This window comes from Carassius gibelio, chromosome B14 (genome assembly GCF_023724105.1).
Source record: "Carassius gibelio isolate Cgi1373 ecotype wild population from Czech Republic chromosome B14, carGib1.2-hapl.c, whole genome shotgun sequence".
NCBI lineage: Eukaryota > Metazoa > Chordata > Actinopteri > Cypriniformes > Cyprinidae > Carassius > Carassius gibelio.
Window position 1 is genome coordinate 12,985,399 of NC_068409.1, and position 16,794 is coordinate 13,002,192.

The 16,794-nt window shown below is 35.2% G+C and overlaps 1 protein-coding gene across 1 annotated transcript; it reads right to left on the bottom strand.

The window, feature by feature from the left end:
* Positions 1-253: 253 nt before the first annotated feature.
* Positions 254-4,756, bottom strand: LOC127971655 (WD40 repeat-containing protein SMU1-like). The gene is made up of 12 exons (XM_052574832.1): positions 4,590-4,756; positions 4,011-4,221; positions 3,768-3,920; positions 3,254-3,364; positions 3,009-3,137; positions 2,799-2,918; positions 2,609-2,725; positions 1,646-1,773; positions 1,438-1,564; positions 1,179-1,346; positions 936-1,088; positions 254-616 (listed from the first exon to the last, which is right to left on the bottom strand). The coding sequence occupies exons 1-12, from the start codon at positions 4,613-4,615 to the stop codon at positions 518-520; spliced, it is 1,542 nt and encodes a 513-aa protein (XP_052430792.1). The 5' UTR covers positions 4,616-4,756; the 3' UTR covers positions 254-517.
* Positions 4,757-16,794: the final 12,038 nt, after the last annotated feature.

Sequence of the window (16,794 nt, forward strand, 5' to 3'; positions counted from 1 at the left end):
ATTAATATCTTCAGATTCATATACAGATTAATCTCATAAGTTGCAGTGTAGGGGCCCGCCACTGCTGAATGACTCATTTTATTCCTATAAATTGAAAATAAAAATTCATCATTATTTGCCTTCATTTATAGTATATTAAAATACTATTAAATTTGAACTTTGATTACAAATTTTTAATTCGGGTTGATTAATTACAGAAATCCAAATTTTATTTTTTATTAAAACTCTAGCTTTTCAATGTGCAAGAAACAACTTGTGGTCAAATGCTTTAATTATGAGACATAAAGGAAGAGAATGACAAGAAAAAATGATCTAATGTTGAATCAAAAGAACAAAACTTGTTGTTACTATAAATTACAGATGCTTCCATTTGAAAAACTTATCCACTGCATTAAAAAAAACAGGTATGTACAAAAGGGTAAAAAAAAAAAAAAAACAAGTAGGCAACGTATTCTAATTATGTTCTCCTTCCCGCCCCAACCGATCCAAATCCCCACATTACATCACATCTGCGTGGTTACGGCTTCCAGAGTTTGAGAAGCCCATCCTCACTGTATGTGGCGATCAAATTCTGGTGTGGGTGGTGGGCAATACCAATCACATCCTTCTCGTGTACCTGTAGGAAAAAACAAAACAAAAATCGCATTTGTTTTAATACATAGAAAAATACACGTACATAATTTATATTTTTCACATCCCAATTTAATGACCACATCAAATTAAATTTAAAATGTGATTTTATATACACAGAAACCATAATATATTTACAATATACTATTGTTACACAATGACATTTTTTCATCAAATTATTTGAAAATGTATTATAGTCTTTTTTTTTTTTTAACCGGACTTAAAGCTACATTAAGCTTTTGCGTAAAAATACAAACATTTGTACATGCTGATTTAATAAAAACTAGTAAATGAAAGGTGCTTACAGTCAGGGTTCTCTCTAGTTTGCCTGTGACAGTGCTGAAACAGTAAAGCACAAAGTCCTCGCCGACACAGTAGATCCACTCGCCACGTGGAGACAGAGAGCAGCATACAAAATCACCACCCTCTCTCTTACCAGAGCTGAAACTCCTCACAATCTGCAACAGGAACAAGAGATTACTAAACAATAACCCAAATCATTTCGATATTCTCATCTTTTACATTAACAACACACTTGACCTTCTCACCTGGCCCTGCATGTTCATGATTACAACAGTGTTGGATCGGTTACACACAACAAAATGCTCTGGGTTTTTAGGAAGCAGGATCACGTTGTTGACAGTGATGTCTGTTCCCGCAGACGTGCCCAAAGATTTGAAGGTGTTGGTGCATTCGCTGGTCTTCACGTTCCAGATCTGGGAAGAAAGATGATGTCAAACCGAAACACAAGTTACATTTTATGCGCCTTTCCTTGAGAGAGTCGAGATAATGCATTAACATCTGTACCTTCACAGTTCCATCAGATGAGGCACTAATGATGTGATGGCCATCAGGAGTGAGTGTGGCATCATTCACAAATGAAGAATGACCTCTGAACTCCTTCAAAGACTTGCCTGATTTTAATCCATGTATCCTGGGGGGAAAAAAACAAGCATAAGTGAATTGTGCTGTGGTTTTTGTGTGAACACTGAAGACAGTGAAAAGAGATGCTCACCTAATGGTCTGATCGAAGGATGCAGAGAGAATCTGACTGCTGTCTTTACTGAAGCTGATACAGGTGACACCTTTACTGTGAGCACGCTCGTATCGCCGCAGACACTGGCCACTCTGGATCTTCCACACCTGAAAAAAATAAATAAATACGACCCATTCAGCATTAAAAATAACCAATAAATCAGCCTTCCTACTGTAGAAAAGTGCAAGCAACCCTATGATCTGCCATTCAAACAGAATCGTGTTTGCATCTTTTTTTATTTTTATTATACAATATTTTAAAAGGTTCCTTTCATACAGAAATGAAAATATCAATTATCTTATTTGTAGTTTTGTCTAAAACAAATAAAAAGAATACAAACAAAAAAATATGTATTATATATGACAAAAACTTACATGGAATTGAAAACAAAAATATTAAAATGAAAACAAATTCACAATATAACTATTAAAAATAAAATGCAAATTTGAATAATAATGTTGTTAATACAAAATAACATAAAAAATAATTGCATCCAAAAATGTTTTACTTCTATATAGCATATAAATGCATATTTATTATGTGTGTATATATATATATATATATATATATATATATATATATATATATAAATGCACACAGATGCATGTAAATATTTAAGAATTTTTTTATATAGGTTTACATAAGAAAAATATATACATGTATGTACATTTATATATGCATAATAAATATACACAGTAAGCAAACATATATTAAGTAAACAAAAACATTTATCGTTTCAGATTTATATCTGATCGATTAGATTTTATACATTTTAATACAAAATAAGAAATAATAATCAGAATTTAAGATATGACATGGCATGCTTGGCCAAATTAAAGAACTTCAGAGGGGCTGTTTTGGGCATCTCTGTGTTAAACAAATGATCAATGAATACTGAATGTTTTAATCATTTGTCCAATTTTAATATAGTGTGTATGAGACCTTAATCTTGCCATCCTGGGCTCCTGTGGCCATCATCTCGGTGTCCCGACTGAAAGACATGCACAGCACTGCGTCATCCATCATCATGAAGTTATCCTGAGCCTGATACTTCAGATCCTGTCCAAGACACACAAATCCATGAATAAACGTGCATAAACGATATATAAACTACAAATGCAGATTCACAGACCTTTCTGATTTTTCCAGTAGTGAAGTTCCATACTTCAATAAATCCATCCACAGATCCAGTAACCAGATACTGGCCATCAGGAGAGAAGCGTGAGCACTCGACGTGAGACTTCTGACCAAACTACAATGTGAAAAAAAACACACACTAAGGTGAGTACCAAATCTCCACTGTATCTTAAATTCCTGTGGAGGACAGATGCTGGTCCTGTACCTTGATGTGTCTGGCCAGCTGAGTGGGGAAGCGCTCCTCCTCGACGTCTTTCACAGCTGCTTTACCTCTGAACAAATCGATGGTCATACCAGGTGGCAGAAGACCTTGATGCTGCTGCCACTTCAGAGACTTTAGAGACAGAGGCAGACCATCAACTACAGTAATGTGAACTATTCCTCCAGTGTAATTCTGAGACCAGTGTACAATGTCTAATGCATAACTGTTGCAAGGGCAGTTTAACTCACCTGTCCAAGCAGAGCCATCAGACGTGACGGGGGTACCACACTGACCTCACCTGCGAGAGCCTGAGCTATAGCTGCTCTACGCTTCTCCTTACTGCTGCCATCAGGATAGGCCTAAAAACAGATAGATCAGCTCAGAATTCATCCACAATGGAAATGAAACTGTTAAACATCCAAGTAGATATACATAAACCAATGTTAATGAAAATTCTGTCATCATGTATGCTCTTATTTCGTTTCTAAAGTACATTTATTCTGTGGAAAAATGGGACGGTGCTCTTAATTTTGCTTTCTAAGTGCACCAGGTCAATGCATTTACCTATAAAATGTAAAAAAAAAAAAAAAAAAAAAAGAATGTCCCTGAGCCCCCTTAGATATAGTCTCACAAAACCTTGTAGGAAAAACCATGAGCTATTAGATACATGTATTTCTATTTCATATGCAATATGTTTAAATATGTAAAAAAAAAAAATAAGTTGCTGGGTTTTCATAAAGTGCATTGTTTCAGATACCTCACCTCTCTGGGGTCAAAGTAAGAGCGTGCTAGAAGATTCTCCAGGTGGATGTATCGCTCAGCTTGGGTTTGTTTCAGCATAATCATGGGGTCAGTCTGCCTCAACAAAGATCTGGCAGCTCCCAGCTCTCGGAGCTCAATCAGCTCAAGAACAACCTGCAAAAATTTCAAAGCTCAATCAATATTCAAAATGAGCCACACCATAATAACCGACTTATAAAAATCTTGATTTGATCTGCCCCTCACCTGCTCGTAAAGGTCAACGAGGGTCTTGTCGGGGAGTTTGAGGGACTGTATAGCCTGAAGCACAGTGTCCCAGTGACCGCTGTTGATATCTGCCACAAAACTCTCAATACTGTCTACTGTGTTTAGAGACACTGTCGTCTCCTCCTGGAGCGTTGCTAAAGTCTTCTGCAAGTTGTTTTCCTTCAGGTACTGCATGATCAGACGAATAACGCTGGAAAAACATGAGGAGAGAAGACATTGTAGTACTCTGGAAGACTGGAGAGCAAATATATTAAAAGTAACGTTAATATATTAAAATGTATTTGAGGTATCGCGAGCTGCCTTTGCTACTAAAAGCAGGCAAAACACTAACCAGGCTGATCTTCAGTACATCAAATACAAAATGTCTAAAAGAGATAAATTCTATTTAATATCTAAGCTGTCTGCAAAACAAGCTCCTGATGATGCTAACGCAGTTAGCTACAGAAAACCAACGTTAGCTGACCGCTAAAAAAACAGCTTGTAAAGTTTGTGTAATCGTTTAAATACACAATTATGCATGTGTATGATGTTTGGGAACACGCAATTTAATTTACTTACTCTGCTGACTCAATTTCAATAGACATTTTTGAAAATGATAATGATGTTCAGTGAGAAGCTGAAGACACACCGCGACAGGAACAACACGCGCGTCTTCTTCTACGGCTCTGAATAAATCTGAACAGAACACAACAGCGACATCTAGCGGCTACAACCAAAACCCTCACCAGTTATTCTCACCATTTGCATTGAAATAATCCAAATTATAATACATCTCAATTTTATGTTTGCCAAGGTTAATATGGTAATGGTAAAAAATATGCTTTTTTTTAGCCTACTATTCAGTGACAAAAAATCTGTATTTTAACACCAAAAGAGATTATGATTTTATATATGATTTTATTATTATTATTTAAAATTTAAATAATAATATTTTTTATTTTAATTTAGGGGGAAGTCGTGGCCTAATGGTTAGAGGGTCGGACTCCCAATCGAAGGGTTGTGGGTTCTAGTCTCGGGCCGGACGGAATTGTGGGTGGGGGGAGTGCATGAACAGCTCTCTCTCCACCTTCAATACCACGACTTAGGTGCCCTTGAGCAAGGCATCGAACCCCCAACTGCTCCCCGGGCGCCGCAGCATAAATGGCTGCCCACTGCTCCGGGTGTGTGCTCACAGTGTGTGTGTGTGTGTGTGTGTTCACTGCTCTGTGTGTGTGTGCATTTCGGATGGGTTAAATGCAGAGCACAAATTCTGAGTATGGGTCACCATACTTGGCTGAATGTCACTTTCACTTCACTTCACTTTAAAATAAAATAAGAATAAAATGTAAAAACAAAAATAAATTATTTCATGCAAAAAAATTAAAAACATTAATATTAATATATCATAAGCTTTAATTATCAGACACACACACACACACACACACACACACACACACACACACAGTATATTAGTATATATGTGGTTAATAAGATGATGTCTCATTAATCCAATCCATGCCATTTAATCTTTCCTCCAAGATCATCTAAATTAGTCTGGAGTAAGAGTCCTCTATCTGAACACGGACTGTAACGATCATAAACACTTGAAAAATCCTGCTGTGATTGCATGTTTTGTATTCTAGGCTCTGTCTAGGGCCGGTGTGCCATTATTATCATCATCATCTCCACGCATCGCTTCTGCTTGTTCACGTAATTAGCTGCAGTTCCGCGTTTGTCTGTAGGGGGCGCCAAAAGACGCTTTTATTCCAGCGCGCCCTGAGACTGAAGGTCTCTCAAGGTTAAAGCGTTCATTGCTGCATCAGACTCACATGCTGGTCTTTTATGAGGGCACAACGCCATGGGCATTTAACTGCCCAGAAAAAGCAGCTCACTGCTGCAAATCTAATTGCCCACCACGAAATAACACTTACTTTCCCATCCTTATTAATGTGCCAAATCTGGGCCTACCACAGAAAACAGACTTGTGTGATTTGCACCCAAGCGTGCATTTGTTCTTTTCGTTATTAAAATTAAATCCTTGCCATTAAACATCGGGACTAAAAGTAACAGGGGTGTGACATTTTGAAAATAGGCACAATACCTCATACCTGTTTTGAGTTTAATATGAACTAGTCAATATGAGGTGTCAAATAGATTGAGCGCTACAGCGGGCAGCTTTTATTATGAACCAGCACACATTATAACACCAGAGGTATTTTTTTCTAGCTAATATATTATTCTGGACTTATGAGCCTGTTCATCATTGGTAACAGTCCCACCACTCACATCCTGAGAAAAGAGAACATAGACTCTAATATCATTTAAAGCCTGTTGCCAAGTGTATTATTTTCATGGTTCATCTGAAAGAAAAAGGAACATTAAATGTTCATTTGTAACTAAGGAAACTTGTTTCAATCAAGAAATAAAGAATTAAGAAAGGTCTTATATCTCACAATTCAAATGTAAAAATAGTGAGACATAAACTCTGAAATGTGCAATAAATAGTCACAATTACTTTTTGTATAGTCTGAAGCTATAACTCTAGTAAATCTTAATTTAGAACATCATTTAGAATTGGATTTTGTATGTAAGCATATGATAAAGCAGCTGTCTTATTGCACAAAAAAAGACAGAGAGTGTTGATCAACTATAAGCAGTTTTTTGTTATCTACACACCTGCAAAAAAGCCTAAAGTGCTCACACGCTTTGCTTGTACCCGGATCATTGGCTGGAGTGCTATTATTGTTTTAAAGGAGGCCATGTGTGAAGCTAAAGTGTCTGTGAACGTTTGATCATTTTTTGCAAGCTGATCTCTGCACTTACAATTTACTGCACCAAGAGGTTTAAAGCTTGAAAAAATCTTTTTACATGATAAATGCTCTTCATTCTACAGCACTAGAATTATCGACTCTGAATCTGGCTGACAAACCTTCTAAGGTAATATGCATTATAATTAAGTACTAGTTTAATGATTATAGGTTTCAGTGATTTAAATACTAATAGTCCTAGATGTTTTGGTATTCCATACATATGCTGATATGTTGATGTTTGCTGACCTCACATATTGTTACAAATATCAGATTTCACAGTGGGCCTTTACAGTGGCACCAATGAAGAAAGCAGTATAACTTTAAGAATAAGAATTTTTTCATTCGGTATTTTTGACTTGTTTACAAATATTATATCTAATATTCTTAAACCAAGATACATCTACTTGAGAAGGAAAATGACTCAGCATATTAATTCTTGTTTTCTGAAATGGGGAAAATAAACTTAATTCAAAGGGAAAACATGGTTGTTGTTTTTTTTTTTTTTTTTTTACCCATTTACAGATATAATTTTTGTTTAAAAGGAATAATTCACCCCAAAAGATGAGTTTGTTTCTTTATTGTAACAGGTTTGGAGAAAAGTAGCATTACACCATTTGCTCACCCTCCTCTGAAGTGAATGGGTGCCGTCAGAATGAGAGCCCAAACAGCTGATAAAAACATCACAGTTATCCATGCAACATGATCCATTAACATTTTGTTGAAAAGTTGTCTTTGTAAGGAACAAATATATAACTTTTTTTTTTTTTGCAACCACCACTAAGGGCTGTGCTAGTGGTTTGATTACATGTAATTGAATCTGTCCACCAATTATGTCTGCAACACTTACACCTCTGCCATGGATATTGAGTTAGTCATAGACCCTTGCCAGTACTGTGAGGCACTGTTTATTCCATTTATGTTATTATTATGGGAAATGTAATATCCAACATAAATGCATCAATCATTTAGAAACTCTAAAAGTCAGAATTTGAAAACTAACTGAAAGAGAGAGAGAGAGTGAAAGTGTGTTTTAAGCATTGATAATTGTCCTACTTGAGAGCAGCAGACTGGAAGAAACACATTTTAAAGATCCATAAATTATCTGATGTCTTCTGGTTTTAATATACAATCAGAGGTGTTGCCTTTTCCAAAGAGCCTATTGATTTTCTTGAGTCTTTCACATCGCACAAGCAGAAAGACGATAATAACTAAATCCACCTTTCTCAGACCTCAGTGGGAATGCCTCCTACTAATGGGGCACTGAACGAAGCACAGCAGCCAATCTGGAGTGGAGGGGCTGACACATCACAAAAAAATAAAAAAAATAAAAAAAAAATAAAAGAGAGTCGTTCAGCAGGGATGCTTACATTTCAGACTAATCAAAGAGCAGTGGCTAGTATTTAAAGGATTAGTTTACACGAAAATAACAATCACGTGCTTTTTGCATTCCTCTGTTTTCCATTGGTTTTCGATCAATCAATCAATCAATCACCTTTATTTATATAGTGCTTTAAACAAAATACATTGCGTCTAAGCACTGAACAACATTCATTTGGAAAACAGTGTCTCAATAATGCAAAATGACAGTTAAAGGCAGTTCATCATTGAATTCAGTGATGTAATTTCTGTTCAGTTTAAATAGTGTCTGTGCATTTATTTGCAATCAAGTCAATGATATCGCTGTAGATGAAGTGACCCCAACTAAGCAAGCCAGAGGCGACAGCGGCAAGGAACCGAAACTCCATCGGTGACAGAATTGAGAAAAAAACCTTGGGAGAAACCAGGCTCAGTTGGGGGGCCAGTTCTCCTCTGACCAGATGAAACCAGTAGTTCAATTCCAGGCTGCAGCAAAGTCAGATTGTGCAGAAGAATCATCTGTTTCCTGTGGTCTTTTCCTGGTGGTCATCTGAGACAAGGTCTTTACAGGGGATCTGTATCTGGGGCTCTAGTTGTCCTGGTCTCCGCTGTCTTTCTGGGCAGTAGAGGTCCTTTCTAGGTGCTGATACATCTGGTCTGGATACGTACTGGATCCGGGTGACTGCAGTGACCCTCTGATCTGGATACAGACTGGATCTCGTGGCCACGGTGACCTCGGAACAAGAGAGAAACAGACAAATATTAGCGTAGATGCCATTCTTCTAATGATGTAGAAGGTACATAGGGTGTTATGTGAAGTGTTTCCGGTTCCGGTTTACCTAATTAATGCAGCCTAAAAAACCTTTAACGGATTTGGATATTAAAAGCATATGAGTATGTTATGTGTATGCCAGGTTAAAGAGATGGGTCTTTAATCTAGATTTAAACTGCAAGAGTGTGTCTGCCTCCCCAACAATGTTAGGTAGGTTATTCCAGAGTTTAGGCGCCAAATAGGAAAAGGATCTGCCGCCCGCAGTTGATTTTGATATTCTAGGTATTATCAAATTGCCTATGGAGGTGTTTGCGTCTCAAGTATTTTGCAGGGTCTCGTGCATTACACAGCATTCTGAAATTGTGTGCTCAACTTTGAAAAAAAAAAACATTAAAGTTTTTAAAATGGTATTTCTATACATTGTTTTTTTTTCTTCTTGAGAATAAAATGCAAAGCCTTGATTCACTTTCTTTAAAAGTTGTCCTTATTTGCGCTTTCCTTCGGTGGAGTAGAACGCAAACATTTTCATCAACAATGTAACTGATTCTTGGATCTGATAAGTGAATGTGGAGAACCAGGTCAAAAATATAAGTTTTGCTATGTATTACATACATGATGTGTTCATCTGCAACTTCATATCTTGCATTTGCATTGTTTCTCATGACTTGGATGTTACATCTTGCAGTTCTAGCACAATCTTATGCCAATTTGTATTCTATTTTACAGGGAAGCCAGTGGATATAAATGTTTATGTAATAATAATAAAAAAATAACTATAAACTTTTTTTTATGTCTCACAATTCTGAGGAAAGTTTATCCCTTTTTTAAAGTCAGAATTGATAAATATACAATTGCGAGATATAACAGAACTGTGAGATGTTAAATCAGAATTGGAAAAAAAGTCTAAATTCTGAGAATAAATAGTCAACTTTTATTGCCTGATTATTTATTAATTAATTAATTAATACTAAGGTTATACAAATTGGCGGCTAATTATGAATTCATGCTTAATCTCTCTCATACATATATGTACGATGCGCAGACATCCCAGTGAAGGTTATGCTTAGGTGTGGGGTTGGGGCAAACCTTCACGTGTACTTTATTTCTAAAAATCATGTTTTCATCATATAAATTCATATGTAATTCATATAATTCATCAAATTTCCTCTTGCAAAATTCTGACGAGATGTGGCCTCACAGATCATAATCTGCCTATGTAACCTAACTGTTTTTACTGACAGCCTGTCTGTATTTCACCGATTATAATGGGTTCTATTTGCTCTAGAAGCATAATATCATAAATTCAATCTGAATTGATTCATGTCTTGAGAATAATCGTTGGTCAACTGTATCTGCCTGAGTAGGCTACATTTTAATGGCTTTAATCCTGATGAGAGCATAAATGACTTGCTGGGTTTAAATATAAAATTAATTTTACTCTCTCCTTAGGATTTGGGCAATTCTTTGAGTAATTATGGTAATTATACTGTCTGGATGTTACATAACTTATTCTGCATGAAAATAAAAAAGGAATTTGCAATTTTATTGCTTTGATATTGTACAGCTCTCAGTAAAAGCACACGATCTTCCTCCAAAACTTAATTTCCTCTCGTACTGAGCGGCCGTACCAATCAAATCTGTGCAGGTCCCAAAATACTCTGCTGTGGATTCCAGTAAAAAAGGTGATTGAAAATAAATTCATCTCTCAAAACATCTGCTGACTCTTGTGTATGAGCAAAACATTGACATGCTGTCATAGTGCTCCAGTGCAGCGAGCAGCTGTATCGATCAGTCCATGGCTTTCTGGTGCCTTCTCACTAACATGCACTTATGATCTCACAACAGTTCTGGTTTACAGGGTTGTTCCACACCGGATTAGTCTAGAACCATTCACCCAATCCATTGAAACCAATATCCTTTACTCTCTGGAATGGTATTTACTTACACTATAGAATCTGATACTTATTTTACACATAAATGAAACTAGATCCATCCATCATTATGGGATTTCTAAGAACCTGTCATGTTGATAACCCATTGTTTACGAGCTAAAAATGCTGTCACTGTAAAATGTCGTTATTTTCTGGTTTATAGACAGACCGATCATGGGCTGCGTTACTTGTGATATTAATAAATCATTTTGAATTTAGTTTAAAAAAAGTCACAAAAGGGCATTATTCTTTATTACAATTTAAGCAGAGGTGTAGATTATCACAAAGATCATAATCTCATCAAGTACTAAGATACAAATGACCACAGGAAATAAACTCGGTTCAAAATGGTTTTAAATTACAATCATTTACAGTCTATTTTTTTTTTTCAATTCAAACTAAAATTTCAGTATCATCATATCCACGATATATAATTTTAAACATTCATAGTTAGTTTTTTACGTATATTTTGCATGAATTTAAGAATCACCAAAACAGCATTTAAATTGTTTTCAAAATTTCATTTTTAAAAAGACCCTTTTTTATTATACATTTTTTATTAAAAGCCTATTATACATACAGTATTTTAATGCAGTTTCCATTTGTGACTTATTGCAACTATTTTTGTCACCGTCTTTATTTTACATTATTGTGTTCAATTAACTTGATCATTTTCTTGGGTAGCAACTGAGAAAATATTTTTTAACACTTTATGGTTGGCCTGTACAGAAACTGACTTTCAAAAATAAACCCAATTAAAGATATATTCAGTGCTGTTAAAAAGTGTGAAAAGTAACAACTAGCCACATTTCTCTTTCTGATGCCATCTGCTGTTTTTTTCTCTGAAGTGCCACCAAAGACAAATCATTGCCTTTCATGTTCATTAATTTAGTATTTTAAGTTTGGTCGTGCTGTGCTAACCACTGGCTCAACTAAACCCAGCAATGCTTTAATTGGCATGTTCAGGAAATCACAGTGTGGAGATAATTTGTTTTTACTCTTTTGAACCTTCATAGGCGAGAGCTCAGTATCCGCAGCTCCATTCGTTGCGTGGCACAAATTCATCCCGACTTCTCAGAATAGATTCCACCTGACAGAGAAAATAACAGTCCTCCACTCAAACAGATTAGTTCATGGTGTATGGGACATAAAGAACATTTCCGCCTGAGAGGCCAGTGCTCCATACTTAGCATCTCACTTTGCAATGAAGGGTAAAGCAAGCTGCCATAAACTTCATTTTACCATTTGATGTCTATACTAAATCACAGTTCAGTAAATGAATTAGGCTTCAGTGTGAGAGACACTTTTTAGGGCCAGTGACAAAAAATCAGGACCAGAAGTTCTGTGATATTGAATTGAGAGAGTTTATTAACATTTAACAGAAAAAAGACATGTGCTGTTTTAATAGAGAAGGTTAATATTGTTTTATATTTAGCTTTAATATGTTTTTTTAATGTATAACATTTTTAGTTTTAGCAATTTTAGAACTTCTATTTACAGTATTTATAGTTTTATATATTTATATTTTATTTCAGCTTTATTTCAATTAATGATTTAAATAACGAAACAGATTTTTAAAGTTTTAGTTAACAATAAAAACTACTCTAGAAGAAAACATGGGAGGAAAAATGATTTGGTATTTTTATCACAAATCTATTGCTGCTGTTTTAAAAACACTACTAATACTGTTTAACGTGGCTACTGGCTATAAAAAAAAACCTTGTTATAATAGGAAATGCTTTACCACAAGAAAGTAAACAAGTCATTTTTTATAATATATAAAAAGCTGTGAGATCTCAGCTCTGCTCTACAATCTAATATCTGCCTCATATTCCCTTCTTTTCCATTTGAGACCATTCAGAATGTTTTTCATCTGTCTTCACCAAAACAAATGCCACATTACCTGAAATGTTTTGAGTACTTCAGTCCATGTCTATGTATCACCTGTACTGCCCTTAGCTTCGCTCTGAGGAGTGGGCCTATTTCCCACAAGCCTACAAAAAGATGACAAACAGAATCAAAGCGACTGGAGGGAGTTTCGGGACACACTGCTGCTGATATTAAAGGCCAGCCAATCTATCTTAAAAGATCTCTCACACTGAGAGCAATAAAAAAATAAATAAAAAAAAAAACCTTGAGATTCAGAGATGTCTGCTGCCCTGGACCAGACAGGTTTTTACCTACAGGCTTCTGCCTCCTCTTTGGTTTGATCTTGATGTCTATTTAATTCATGCGTTGTTCTTTGAAGTGATCTTCCATGCTCTTGGATCTTTTGAGAGAAGATGCTGATTACAATCCACTACTTCTGGAAGTATTAGAAACAGAATCAGTTTTCGTAAAACCCTCTGGTTTCATCCCTAAAGGCCTCATTTCACGCCACGATATGTAACGGCCAGCCCACGATGTCTTCAGATCTATCCCTGAGATGTGGACTGATTTTGTGCCAATGTAAAGTGAATTTTAACAGAAATGTTTCTCTCTCACAGTGACTGCATCTGATCAGACATTTAGTGGGTTAAATTCCCGTGTTCTCGCTGCCTCACAGGAAACGATCGATAGCAATTTCAAGGCATCACTCTTTATGAGAGCGGACTGAGTTTTCATTGCTTTGACTCCTGCGCTTACCTGATTCAGGAGAGACTGTGTCTGTTTTAGAATAAAACTAATATGAACGACTCCAAAATACAGTCTATGTTGGAGTTTAAAGCCATTTAAGAAGAACAAACGATGACATGACAGATAAAACATAATATTTTGGGGAAAAAAGTAAAAAAAAAAGTATATATATATAAAAAATAAATAGTAATAACAATAACAGATTTTTTTAAATAATCAGTTTTCAATCTTTTTTTTCTGTTTTACTTATTTTAGTACCTTAGATTTAAAAAAAGAACAGATTTTAATTGGTTTAAATAATAATAATAATTATTATTATTAATGTGTGTGTGTGTGTGTGTGTGTGTGTGTGTAGCCTATTTAGTAACAAAAATTGCTTTATGGTTTTAGTGTAAGTTTTAAATTGAGTTAATTCTACTAACCCAGCTATGCAGAAATGTTGGTCGATTCTTTGGAAGATGCTGCATTTCACAGCAGGTCTGTAAATCTGTGGCGCAGTCTGTTTGTGTTCAGTCTTCCAGTGCTGTGCATTAGCTGAGCTTCTGAGAGCTCTTTCATGTTTCATGAACATTCTTTTTCAAACTACTCGAGGATGAAACAGCATTCACTACCAACAGTGGACGCCATGATGTCCTTGAAAGCCGTATCAGATTTTTGAGTCAATTCTTTTGTGCATTTATACAGCAAAAAATGCTATATGAAAACAGAATCTTATTTATCTACAGGCTTGTTGTGTACTTATTCCATTGATCCACAGAGCCCAGCAGAGAACAGAGCACATGTAGCATGTTTGATTAATATTTGAATGCATTGATCATGCTGTTTTTTAGCATACGTCTGACAGATGGAATGCCGTGGGTAATTCTGCAGGCATGTAGCGACTCAGTCAGTCTAGATTCTGCATGCACCCGTTTGATTGACACCTTGTTTATAACCAGGACTCAGTGCATACAGTATCACATCCCTGAAGACAAAACAAGGGTCTAAATGAGTAGTAAAGGTTAACAGGTCAAAGCCATCTTTCAAATGTAGTTTTGCTTTCTAGGCATAATGGCAGTGCTGTGCTGGAAAATAGAATGCCAGAAAAACTAAATTCCTTTGTTTAGGGGATATTTGATATTAGTTGTGACATTTTGTAACAGGAAAAATGGCAAATTATTCATGAATGAATACATAAAAATATGAACATATACAAATAATAATACAAATATGATGCATTAAGTATGCATTATGGAAAAAAAAATAATGATCTGTTGCATCCAAAAATAATAATAAAGAAAAAAAAAAAACTTAAGTTGATTTAGTTGTGTATGGTGGTTCCATGTTGGAAATTGTTTTATTACTATAATAATAATGTAGGCTCAAACAATTTATATAGTGGAACTGAACTGAGTAAGTCCCAATAAAACTAGTACTACTCAGGTACACAAATCAGACTATTCTTTCCTCATCTGCCTCAATCACATAAAATAACAAAGCAATAACCCGCCCCAATATGAAAAATCTGTCATCATTTACTCACTCTTGTGTCATTCCAAACCTGTACAACATTCTTATCTGGAACACAAAAGAAGATATTTTGAATATTCCTATCATTCCAATTATACTTTTTAACCTAACAATGGAAGTTAATGGGAACCAAAACTGTTTGAGAACCAACTTTTAAAAACATTAAAATATTCTTTGATGAAAACCAGCATGTGAAAAATGCATTATTTCTGAATTCACAGTATTTATAAAACAGTAGGCAGCAAGGTTACGGCTAGAAGGTAAAACTACTGGGCATGTGCACATAAATATAGCGTAATTTTGGTCATACTGTACAACAGTAATTAAATTTTTTGCATTATTGTAAGGGGTAGGTTGGGTACCGAAACCTGCTACCTACATGGCACCGGTATCTATGTAACTAGTATTTACTAGAACCGAATCAGAAATAGTCAGATACAGTGCCTTCATTGCGGTGCCATGCCTGAGCAAGTATGCCTGAGCGATCGATTGAAATATTTGTCCTCTGGTTCTCTGAAATGGATGTAAGAAGCTTCATCACCCGCATCGCACATGATAAATAATTTTCAGACAATGCACATGAACTCAAGTCGGAAAGCTCTAATAATACAAATCCAACAAATCTTTGGATGAAAGAAAGTGTCCATGTTGTTTTCACATTCCACTTAAAAGTAGCTAAACATGCTTAAATTAAAATGTCTAAAGCTAAACTTCCCTTGTATTTACATTTCTAAACCTGTAGTCCAGCACACGAGAACATTATAAGCTTTTTACTCCACAACACCAGTAAAATGATCTGATATGGCTTCTTATCACAGAATGAGGCAGAAAATATGTTCCATATGCTACTTTAAAAATAATATACTTAATTATTATGAAAATACCAGAGATTGCTTGAATAGTCAATTGTTTATTGTCTTTGTTTTATTATTCAAAACATTTATGTGTTCAGTTTATTCAATTACAGCTATAATAGCGATGCATTTGTCCATATAAGGGATTTCCTGGAGGGTCATGAGTTCCGCTCCTTCTGTGACTATACACTCTATGCTTCAGGTTTTAGCTGTATACCTTCTAGCCACAACCTGGGACCATTCTTTATTTTTTAAAATATAGAATATACTTTTTAAACAGTTTTTAAATAAGTACATTTGGCCTGTCAATCATCTTGTCACAGTTCACTTTCTACACATTTACATAATTTAATTTAACTTCTTACCGTAACCTCTTAAGACCCTGCGGCCTCAAATGAGGACATTCTATTTTTGTGAATTTCTCTGAGATTTTACATGCCACAGTTTCAAATCTGGATGTTCTGTACAGAGCACATTCAGGGCTTTTCAGAGATACCACATGATTGGATGTTTCACCATGACCACTCCCTCTCCTTGGTCTTCAAACTGTCTGAAATTAATTAAGTGACGCTCTTATGGAAATATGATAACATTTTGTAATGATCATTTAAATAAAATTTCTTAATTGTGTGTCATAAATCAACATTTCAGGAAAATGTTAATGGATTTCAAATCAAATTATGACTTTCTGTTAAAAAACAGGACGTTGATTTCAGTTGATGTTCTCAGTTTATTATGCATTTTGGGAGATATAACAAATGAACAGGGAAAGAAATCTAATTACAATATTATATGAAATATTATATATTATTATGAAAATCTTGTCAATTATTACTCCAATTATTACACTTTTTTCATTACACGTTGCCCCAAAAACACATTAATATGCAAATTTGATTTAGTTTATAGATAAATTGTATATAATGTATATAATGT

Excerpts from the sequence above, each read along its gene's own strand:
- LOC127971655 (XM_052574832.1), bottom strand. The coding sequence starts at position 4,615 with ATGTCTATTGAAATTGAGTCAGCAGA. Across the intron at positions 1,565-1,645 it reads TCCTTCGATCAGACCATTAG|GATACATGGATTAAAATCAG; the intron begins GTGAGCATCTCT and ends TTTTCCCCCCAG. Across the intron at positions 1,347-1,437 it reads CATCTGATGGAACTGTGAAG|ATCTGGAACGTGAAGACCAG; the intron begins GTACAGATGTTA and ends CTTTCTTCCCAG.